Raw genomic sequence first — 12,302 nt, forward strand, 5'->3', positions numbered from 1 at the left:
AAATCATGATGTCACAGTTTATGTAAAAACAAACAATGAAACAATAGCATATTAGCATGTTTTTATATAAAATATTAAATCATTAGAGATAAGTTTCTTTAAACATATCCATGTTTTCCCTAAAAAATCATATATCCTTATTTCTAAAACATAACAGTAATCACTCATTGTAACAAAGTCTTTAGATTCAAAAAAATGTCTGGGAAAAAAGAAACTGAGGATGGTCCAATACAAAGATTTTGTAAAAAGTGTAATATTAATTATAATCTTATTATGTTAAAAATTACTTTATTTTTAATGTATGGAGGTAAGTCTATACTAGTTAAATATAATAATATCAACCTATATAGTATATATATTTTAATTATTTTTAAATATGATTTTTTTTTTTTGTACATGATATTTAGCAACTTCGTCATTAATTCCATATTTAACTATTCACATGCAAAGCATTGGTTTATCTGTAGAAGAAATTGCTATTGTTTATCTAGCATTGCCATTGACTACATTTTTAGCTCCACCTGTTTCAGGTACTTATAATTCTATTAAGTGGGTATATTACCATTAGCGCAACTAGGGGGGTAGGGAATTACCCCTAATTCCTAACTTAATGAATATCAAATAATAAAAAAAATTTGATGTTCATTAAGTTGAGTATAAGACATAAGAAAATTATTCAAAAGTCAATTGTATGAATATAAAATATTATAGTTTATTTCGTAATTCCTACGTAATTAATAATATTGTTATCTAATAAATACTATGCCGGCATGAGGCATTAGCATTGAGGAGTTCCACCGCAGTCACCATCTAATATTCCTACTCCCAGTATTTCCGACTATACATAAATAAATTTCAGAAACGAGACAGTTTTTAAAATTTATCTTCATTAAGCATAGTAGTCTATGAGCTACTGACGGTTTGACCTCATCTATTTTAGCTTCCTTAACATTTTTATAGCTATTAGAAACGGGCCTGCTGAATACGATAGGAAAATCAGCTGATTTGTAGACTTTTCTACAGGGGAAAGAGGTGTTTCAAAAATCAGCTTTCTTAAGCGCCTCAGCCATTAACATCAAATGATTTGAAATAATTAAATGTTATAAAAATATCTGGTGATAAAAACTCAAATTTTAACATGTATAAACAATTATTAATTTTATAAACAATAAATTATAGAATTTTATAATTTTGTATACGATTTAAATGAAAGCTTAAATTTTTTTACTTTTTAGAATCTGAATTTTCATTAGCACATTTATTATAATATAATTTAATCGTTTCAAATCATTTGGTCTCAGAACATTTTCTAATTTCTAGCTAACAATAAGAATAAACGAATAGATCTTAATCTGTAAATTATAAACCATGTGACCTTGTCATATTTTATGTACATTATACAAGTACATATTTTTTCAATAATATAGTTTAGTAATAATATTATGTTATGCTTATTTTTATTTCAAGTAATTTTACGGTTGCTGGGGCCGTGAGGGATATGGTGGACGAAGCCCCCTCCCCCTCTAATATTTTAGACCTAGTTGTGCCAATGTTAGATTACTTACCTAATGAATTGTGTTTTGTAAAACATGGATTTAGGATTTCTGGTAGATAAATTTGGTCATTATAAACCAGTTTTGTTTATATCACTGGCATTAAATGCTATATTTCATCATTCATTGATACTAATACCTCAAATGGAAACACCTGGAGCAATACCATCAGCATATGTAATGAGACATCCAGAATCTGGAAAAGTTGATGTAATTAAAAATATTTTTAACTAAAAAAATAAATAATCTGAACTAGGTATGGATATTGTGCTTTAAAAAAATAAATACATTATATTATTATACAATATTAGGTTATGGTTTGTTATCATGCCGTATTATTTGGTTTTTGAACTTTGAAATTTTCTTAGTCGTTTTCATAAACTAAATCTTCAAAACTTAGGTGGTATATGTTATTTTATTTGTATTTTACGATGAGACATTAAAAATTACTCTTTTTTGTAATTTTTTGATATAATTAATCAATTATATTCACTTTTCCCACAAAAATGAATAATGGGGCAAGTGAAACAATCAATATGGGAAAGCATGTAATTATGTATTTTAAATGCCCCGCAATTTGATCTAAATAATGTATAAATGGTAAAAATGGTAAAAATGGTAAAAATAAACCTACCTAGTAAAATCATGTTAAAAAAATTAAAATGTTAAAAATGCTATAATTTTTTTATAAATCATGATACTATAATTCTAAAAATATAATTTTGTAGTTTAAAAAATACAGTTTTCTACACTTGCCCCATAAATTGAAATATGTATGTCAGGCACTATAGTTAGTTATAGTTACACTATTTTCCTAATTTTTTTTTTTTTGTTTTTAAGTGCCTATAATAGCTTGGTTTTAAGAACAAATTTATATTCTTGGTATCTTATATAATGGATATCATCTACAACTAAGGTCATAAATACTAAAACGTAAATTTAGAAATCAGTTAAAGTTAAACTTGTAAATTTGGTGTTTCACTTACCCCACCTGCCCTTAGCTAAATAGAGTGGAAAATTGGAAAATCCCCCACCTTCTCAAAACGTTTTACCTAGGTAGTAAATTATTTAACAATAAGGAACAATGAATATATTTTTAATTGATTTAAAATTCACATTAAACACAATATAGAAGATTATCCACTCCATAGAAAATGGGAGGGGATCTGACCCCCATACACACCCTTTGTATACGCCACTGCCTATTGAACATTGGTATAGGTAATAATATTATTAAAATAGTTCTATTTGCTCAGTAAATAGACAAATAGTTGTAAATAATTGTTACTTAGCAGAAATCAAAAACCTTGATGAAAAAGAGGTTGAAATAAAAATACATAAACATTTTATATCTACATTGTATTCTACTAAATTTATCAATTATAGTTTATATTACCTTAAGAAAGTATATATTTAGCAATAAAATATAATATAGCCTATAGGTAATATTTATTATTTACGGAGACGGGAGAGTGGAATAAAGGGCTATACAAATTTACTTAGGTTTTCTCAAAATGTGGGAAAATTACGGCATCCCTCCATGATATAGGAGGACAATATATAGGCCAGTGGCCCCCTCCCGAAATATTAAGAAAATTTTAAATTTTAAAATTATGTATTATTTAATCAGTATATGATGAGGGTAATAGCCTTATAAGAACCAAAATCTAAAATAAAACTTCGGCATTTGCATCAGCATTCATGGAAGATCCTAAGTAGGTAAGCCACTGTTGTGTAAAAATTGATCGCCCCCTCCCCAAAGAAAAATCCTGGTTACGCCACTGTATAGGTTATAGGTATATGTTTTTAATGCACAATACTCATACGGCTATACCAAATAAGAGCTAAAAGGTGTATATTTATTTTTATAAACAAATTTTGTATTAGGTTTGGTGGAGTCCTTGTCCAAGTAGAGAATGTCCAGAAGCCGAAGAAATCAATTTAGTTTTAGATGAATGTGACGATCATTGTTTGTTGAGAGATTACACTGTACCGCGTGATGAAAATAAAGGGGTAACAAAAATTGAACAAAGTATTGCTGTTAGACCACCGACTTTTATCACTGGACTTACAAATCCTCAACAAGTATTTAAATATATATCAATATTAAACATAATTAGGTAACCGTTTGACTGAATATTTTCAGATTTTAATTATTTTTATTTTTAATTATAGTTAACGAAAGATGCCATACTGCCATAGGCTATATTATTGACATTTAAAAACATTATATGTATTAGTTACTAATTAGTAATTAGGGACTCAGAAGCTAATTAAACATTTTATGCCTAGATAGGTAAATGTATTAAAATAAAAGTTAAGACATATTTTAGGAAATAACTATAGTTATGCGTGTACCTACCTAATATAATAGTGCGGACTACTCATACCTATGTAAAACGTGGACACAATTTCATTGAGATTATTTTACTAGAGTTTTAGATACTAGATATAGTTCAACCTACAAGCTAAATGTACTACTATAAATTAGAGACTGGAACCTTGATGATTTTTACGGTTCCTGTTCCTATTCGGTTTAGAGTAAAACTAACATTTCGATTCCGGTTCCGGTTCGGTTCCCAGAAAAACTAACATTTAGGTTTCGGTTTCTTTTCGGTTCTTAAAAAATAAAAAAAATTGTTACCTGATTTGGTTTTTTAATTATGTTAAAAAATTTGTCAAGTAAAAGTATCGATTCCGGTAAGGTTCCGGTTTTTAAATTAATTTAAATAAGGGTTTCGGTGAGGTTCCAGTCCCTGCCAGTGGCGCCGAAGTCCATGGTGATGTCGGGAAGTGGCCCGACCTCTTTTTAAAAAATGTGGCCGGCCGGCCTTATTTTATTTAGGTACTTCACAACTTTAATATAAGCATAAGTATATTTAAACCGCGATTATGAATAAATGTATATTAGGGTACCTCTATATTAAATAATTAAGATATTGAGGCCGGGAAGTTTTAAAATTGCCCGACCACATTTTAAAAACTTCGGCGCCACTGGTCCCTGCTATAAATTAATGGATGTGCAAATGTGTTATAAAATTTGACTATAGTCTATATGAGTGGGTATGACTGTATTAACTATGAGTAATGAGTAGGTATTGAGTAGATATGTAGTAATTATAAATAATTTATAATGATTAAACTTTAAATATATAGATACCTACTATCGTAACTCGTAGGAACTGCATATGTATAATGAACAGTAGATAAACTAAAAGCTTAATATTATGTTGTATCTTATTAGCTTTTCATACCTAATAGATCAAGTTTAAAATAACTGTCTGTTAAGTTTATAGGTAGATACAGCGAACAGAAGGATCAGTAAGTAGGTATAAATACTATTTACCTACTTACTAAATAGGTAATTTACCGGCAACTATAATATATGTATAAGTACAAAATAAATGTTTGTTTAAACTTAAACTTAATAGACCAAAATTATAGTATAAAATTAGAGTATAAAATCGAAAATCTCTACGGTTATCCATATATATAGCTACTCGTATAATGGAGAAAGCTTATTACAAATAAATCAATTAGTTTAATATTTGGGGTTTTCACTTTTCAGCAACAGCTTCCAAATTGTATAGTACCGCCTGTTAACAATCACCAACCAGGAATAGACGACCCGGATTTATATTTCATCTACGAAAAAACCAAACAAGCTAAAAACGCGACTAAACCAATGTGAGTATTCTAGTCATAAGTCATCTAATAATTATATTGATGAGGACTGAGGTTAGTAGCCAGATAGGAACCTAAATAAATAAATATAGGTAAAATAATATACCTAAAATATAGTCTTTGGTACACCAATACGTAAAATATATTATTGTAAGTAGTTATCTATATTGGAGCCAAGTAATGTGATGGAGCCAAGTAATATGTGATTGGAGTCAAGTAATGTGATAAACGCGCAGCTTCCATGTAGTGGTTCAAATCCAAAAAAAAAAAGTAGTTATCTATATAATATACTTAATATATTTTATTATAATATTAGGTATGCTCTTTAAGTCTTTAGTCTTTTTAAAAATTGAAATTGTAAAGTAGTTACTAATGAATTAAGGCATAGCGTATAATGGTCGTAAATCATTTGCGCATCGTCTGTTTACCTGTGCCAAAATATCGTACATCGTTTGCGCATCAACATGCGAACTCAACAATAGAAGAGTAGGTACCTAACTATAAAAATAATTTTTGATTGAAAATGCAATAATTATCATATATCATATTATATTCATATGTAATAAATAAATAGTATAAGCAATTAAAAATAAATTGTATTAATTCAATTGATTATTGTAAACATAATGAATAATATAAGATTTTAAAGTTTAAAAATAATAATGATGCATAGCAGTAAGTTTTTGTTAAATAAGCATTTATAAAGTAGTGCTGGACATTGGCTTGCCTAATCATGTACCTACGTTAGCCTAAATCATGTACGTTTTGTTAATATGCAATCCGAACCAAGAGCGTGCTCAGAAAATGTATGGTGGGGGGGGGGGGGTTCAAGTAAAATTGAAGGAGCTAGTCCTATACTTATAGGTATACCTAACGACCATTTTTTTTTTTAATCAACAACAAATTCAGTTATTTATAGATTTAAATATTAGATTGCTAATATAGAAACTATTAGGTATACTAATTACTAATATACAATATACATTCAAAAATTCAAAAGAACAAAATCTAGTTTTCTTGATTTTTGCTCAATTCATTTAAAACTTCTTCTGCTGTTAGTGGAATTTCTTTATGAACAGCTAACATAGCTAAGCCATTAAGTCGAGTCTATAACCAAAAAAATGTTAAAAAAATTGATATAAATTTTTATTTTAATATCCAGAAAATTATACCTCGGTCATTGTGTTTCGAAGATAAGATTTCAATCTTTTGAGACAAGAAAAAGTTCTCTCGGGGATGGATGTTGAAACAGGTAAAGTGCATAGAATTTTTAATAGAAAATGTATGTTAGGAAATATTTCTTTATCACACGCTGTCTCAACGCTTCTAAACAATTTTTTGGATATTTTTCATGCTTATTAAGTTTGGTATACTATATATGTAGTTCAGCTTTAAGCTTTTAACTGTTAGCTTATCAGTATCGAGGTAAAATTCAACAAGTTCATCAACATTTTCTGAATAAGTTCCAGAAAATAAACACTGAAAGCCTAAAAAACAAATTTATATTTTGAGTACCTAATAAAAGTATATTAAAAGTATCGGCAACTGCGGGGCAGTGTACATATTCGAAGTTGGAAGCATTTAACGATAAAATACGAATTGGCAAATTGTATGATAATATAATTCGACAAGTACATTATAAAGATGCATTATTTGTTTTGTAATAAAAAATAAAAATAATACGGTCAATGTGGGGGGGGGGTTGAACCCCATGAACCTCTCCCCCTCCCGTGAGCACGCCCCTGATCCGAACTACGGATGGAACTATAGAATGCGGATTGCCGGATTTAATCGACGAGTCCGTAGGTAAATTCGAGTAATGGGTTTAATTTATAAAGCTGAATTAATAGTTTAAAATGCATGTTTATATACAAAGTACTATAAGTACATCATAATATGTATGATATAATATAGTAGGTATCTATAGTATACTTTAGCCACCCTGATAATAAACATATAATATATTTGTTTGTTATATTAATAATTATTAATTAAGTTAATTAAATTTCGTCTGGATAATATTAGATTTATATTTTATTTTATCTTTTATTAGAATAACGTATATTTAAAATACGGATTGAATTATTAATTCGGATTTATATCATAATCCGGATAAACAGATTAACAACGTTTGTTTCTATCCGGATTGGTAATCCGGGTACGGATTTATCCGGATTTGAGGTCCAGGCGGTCCAGCACTAATTTAAAGTTCAAATTTTGTAAAAACTAATCAAAAGTTTTTTTTTATTTTTTTTTTTTATTAAAAATTGTATTTATTTTATAAGTCTAGTTTTTGATGTTCAGGAGCCCATTTTAAATGATAGCTACCACCAGAAATTTAGAAAACAACTTGCGATTATTGGTATAGGTACACCTTTTTTCCAGTTCTATTGTTAAATAAATAATAATATTGATGCGGAAATGATGTACGACCTTTTAAACGGCCAATGTGCAAATTATGTATAGCCCAAAAATCGAACGATGCGCAACTGTCTTACAAAAAGGTCAAAGTTAACAATAGTAATACGCAAACGACAACCGGCACGTATAATACTGTAAATATATAGTATCTATATTATAGCATATACAGTACTACAGTACCTCTATAGGCATATGAGTAGAATTGTAAAATAGTACCTATACCTGGCTACCTAAATACCTAATTGGTAAAAAAAAATTATCAATGATTTTGATTATATTTGTTAATTATCATTTCACAGTATAAAGAAACCAGAACCAAAGAAAAATAAGGTAAGAATGGGTGTTTTATTGAATAACGAAACTGTAAAAGAAATTGCCAACATTGGGGCCGGATTAAACAACATCAACGATACGTCTAGCAAAAAAGAAGCCACTGTGTTTGTGGTGTTGGATATGCACCCGGGTCTTATGAATCCAACCGAAACATTAGGTAGGTAGTAGGTATCACTGTTTCAGATTGTAAACATTGAAAATCAAAAACTAGAAAAATTTGTTAATAGTTTTATTAGTTTTATATCAATACAATTTTATTTGTTGGGTAAAAAGCGTGAAAATTTGGGCGTCACCGTTTTCGGCCAAAATGTACCCTTCTCCTTTCGGCCAGTGTCACTTTTCGGCCAAAACTTACCGTTCCCTTTTCGGCCAGTGTTACTTTTCGGCCAAAACATATTGTTCCTTTTCAATTATAACAACTGAACTTAACAATTTTTATATTTAATTAAATATGATTGTACCTATCCATAAATGTGATTTTTTGATAAATATTCTTACATACAAGTTACAACTGAGTGTAAAAATAATAAAATAGTTTAACATATTATTAATTAAGAATTAATTAATTTATAATCGGAAATCTTAATATTTTGACATATTCATGAATTCATATTTTACCATCATAATTATTATTATATACCTTCTTATTACCTGTATGTATTATATGACTATATTATTTTTGATTCGATTATAATTTAAGTGATAACATTGAATACTAATATAATATAATCAATTGTAACAATATGTTTTAACAGTTTATTGCCAATCGTTTTATTTTTTCAGTATTTTTACAGTTGTAAATAATAATGTTTTAAAAAAATCACATTTTTGGATACAATCATATTTAATTTAATATAAAAATTGTTAAGTTCAGTTGTTATAATTGTAAATTTTAAAGAAAACTGTAGGTGCTGGCCGAAAAGGGACAGTGGCCGAAAAGGGAACGGTAAATTTTGGCCGAAGAGTGATACTGGCCGAAAAGGAATGGATACATTTTGGCCGAAAAGGGGGCCACCCGAAAATTTAATGCACTCCATTAACACTTACCTCTCCTTACCACTCTGACACTCCAAGGGCAATGTGGCTATAATATATTATAATTGAACGTGTCCTGATGCCTGACTGATCAATGTAGAGCCTAAACCAGGTAGATAGCTTGAGGCTAGTAATTGTCATGGTACCTTTGTAGTTCGTACCTACTACCATGTACCTAAGTGTGCACTAGGAAAGCATTTTCTGAAATTCTCATTTTAAAGTGATGCTTAGGTACACAAGTATTTTGAGATTCAAGATGAACGTTCAATATTTTTAAGCTTTGAACACCGCATAACAAATACGAATATTAAATACCTAACGAGTTGAACAAAGTTTGAATCATATAGAGTTGGCATATTTGACGGGCAACGAAGTGCACGGGGTCAGCTAGTATAATACCTACCTATATACAATATACTATAATATGGTATTAATTTAAAATTTTACGACGACCCGGAGAATAATATTCACTTATCACTAGTCCCGACCCGTAGGCCGTAGCCCGTAATTGTGTATGTAAAAACCGGAGTGGTGTCAGCCCTAGCCACTATCTGATGTATTACATTCAAATTATACCTATTAAAAGCATGTTCTGGTTATATTGCATGCCTATTGCATGTTTTATATAGGAATGGAGCTACCCGAACTCGATCAAGATGAACAAGTAACGGATTTCCGTCAACATTTTTCGTCGGACATGTTGGTTTCGTCTGGAGTAAATTTTTCGGCACTTCTCGATCATGATTTACGATGTGGCGGCAGGGTGCTGGCTACAAACTTAACGTATAACAAACTAAAAGAACTCGCCGCGGATTGCATGCTCCAAAAATGTATTTTCAGGTATACCTATCTACAGTGATATTATTAATATTATTATAGCATTGATTGTGAATACTAGCAATACTAGTATAGACTATAGTATTATTATTATAGTGTATTAGTATAGGTATTCATAACATAGACATATAAATTATATAATAATGCAGTGGCGTAGCCAGGATTTTTTTTCGGGGGGTGGGGGGGCTGATCAACTTTTACACATTAAATACATATTAACACTTATAGGTACAGTCGCGTGCTCAGGGGGGAGAGGTTAGGGTTTATATCCCCCCCCCCCCTATTGTCTTTTTTTGCTGATCTACAGAAAATCACTCACTAGTTATTACAGCTGTTTAGAGTCATTAATTTTTTATTAATTATTAATTTTATTCGTTGAGTGAACAAGCTTTAAATTTAATACGAGGCTCTTAATATATTCTTACAATAGCAGTTGAAAAATATATTAATATACAGTCACATTTTTTTTTTTATAAGCATTTAGTTCGAATTTTGACCAATTACGAAAAAATTACGAAAATTTGCAAATTATTTTGAGTTAAAAATTAATAAAAAATTGTATTTTTAAATCTAACTATTTAAAATTTGATAATTTAATACAAGATTCCTCATAAGTTTGTCTACCTTTATCAAAAAAAAAATGTTTACCGGAAAGTCAAATTAAATTTTTATGAGCGTTTGAAGTTAAAATTTTAACATCATTGGATATTCACTCGATTTCTCATGTAGCGTTTATCTTAAATATTGTATTTTTTTTTATATAATATATAACAATTATACATTTTTATTAGTTTGGTCAAAAAGCATGAAAATATAATACACGGCCCCTAATATATTTTTACAATAGCAGTTGAAAAATATTAAAAATACATATGCACAATTTTTTTATAAATATTTAAAATTTAATTTCGACAAAATTTATAAAACTTAAAATTTAATATGCGGGTAAGTGGATGTCACTCTGCTGTATAGTAGGTTGCAAGTGGGTCAATGTATAATGGATTGTATTAAACTTGAATTCAATGATATCTGATAATTTGTATCCAGTATAAAAAAATAAATAAAAACCATTGTCGTTATGCGCCGTGCCGCACCTACATTTTTATATCGCGGTTGCGGCAGCGACTTGCGGATGTGTTGGGAAAATGGGAACCAAGGATACTTAATATTATATAACCACAAATGATAGTTAAAACTCAAATGCTTATACAAATGCGCTCGGCGCTAAATAATTTAATATGTAATGACAATAAATTATAATATAATAAGAGTTGAAAAAACCGAGAAGGGCGCCCCAAAATACAATAATACACTTCATACAACCATATAGGTACTATTACAATAATAATAACCTTAACCTGGTGACGACGGTAGGGAACAGCGGCATGCATAATCGTCCAGCGGTGGCATAGCTATCGGCGGCACGCGACAGTTTGACGGCAACGAGCTATCGGCGGCACACAATAAGTAGCGGCGGCACAGCTAGTGGCGGCACGCACAAGAGTTGACGGAAACAAACTAAAGGCGGCACGCACAAGATTGACAGCAACAGCTATCGGCGATACGCACAAGATTGACAGCAACAGCTATCGGCGGCCCGCGGAAGCGACGTAGCGGCGGCACATAGCTAACGGCGGCGCGCACTCCGCGGAGAACGAGAACGCGCACGTTGCGCTACGTTCAACCGCTGGAAGCAGACAAACTTAATGTACAACTGTACAAGTACAACCGGTGGCCACACAGACGGCCAGCGGCTAACGATCGGAGTAAGGGATAAGCCCACTCGCGAACTTCCACCGTCCGCTGTGCCAGTGAGAGAGAATATATCGAGCTACGGTGGCGCGAAACCGCGTCCGTGTTCGAACAATTGTAAAACCATTAGCTTTTAAAATTATTTAGTAGTTAAAAATGTATCTATATATATTAATAACAACAATATAAATACGATATACAGTATCCTAGGCTACCAAACCGTCTCTGCTCAGAACCGTTTTTTGCAGACATGATATATATATATATAATTGAATTTAAATTTACAATCATCCATTGTAGCCTACTGTACAGCTGAGCGAATTCCACTTATCCGCTTTCTTTTGCTTATTTTGAAAAAAAAATGGTGTCCCACCCATTTAAAATTCCTGGGCACGCCACTGTATAGGTAGTACATTTTTAAATATTTTAAATACAATTTAAGACTTTTTGAGCGACTATCATAGACCATTAAAATAATTTTTGAATTTTCATAACATTTCGGGGGGGGGGTACAAATTTCGAATCTTAGATGTAAGAAGGAAAAATTTTTATGAATTCATAGCTCAAAAGAATTTAGCACATTTTTGTGATATCTTATGTATTTTTCAAAATTCAAACTTTGAATGCTTATAAAAATATTTTTTATTTTTGACCCCCTAAGACCAAGTGCTAACTAGATTCACTTTG

The 12,302-nt window shown here is 30.4% G+C and overlaps 1 protein-coding gene across 1 annotated transcript in view; it reads left to right on the plus strand.

The window, feature by feature from the left end:
• The first annotated feature begins 56 nt into the window (after window positions 1-56).
• Window positions 57-12,302, plus strand: part of LOC100167407 — a 15,641-nt gene continuing 3,395 nt past the window's right edge. Inside the window, exons 1-7 of the mRNA XM_001949634.5 lie at window positions 57-307; window positions 408-530; window positions 1,600-1,763; window positions 3,441-3,638; window positions 5,122-5,240; window positions 7,958-8,148; window positions 9,656-9,866. Of these exons, the coding sequence (XP_001949669.2) occupies window positions 196-307; window positions 408-530; window positions 1,600-1,763; window positions 3,441-3,638; window positions 5,122-5,240; window positions 7,958-8,148; window positions 9,656-9,866 (1,118 nt within the window). The 5' untranslated portion in view covers window positions 57-195. The remainder of the gene's footprint in view (window positions 308-407; window positions 531-1,599; window positions 1,764-3,440; window positions 3,639-5,121; window positions 5,241-7,957; window positions 8,149-9,655; window positions 9,867-12,302) is intronic.

This window comes from Acyrthosiphon pisum, chromosome A2 (assembly GCF_005508785.2).
Source record: "Acyrthosiphon pisum isolate AL4f chromosome A2, pea_aphid_22Mar2018_4r6ur, whole genome shotgun sequence".
NCBI classification, from domain to species: Eukaryota; Metazoa; Arthropoda; class Insecta; order Hemiptera; family Aphididae; genus Acyrthosiphon; species Acyrthosiphon pisum.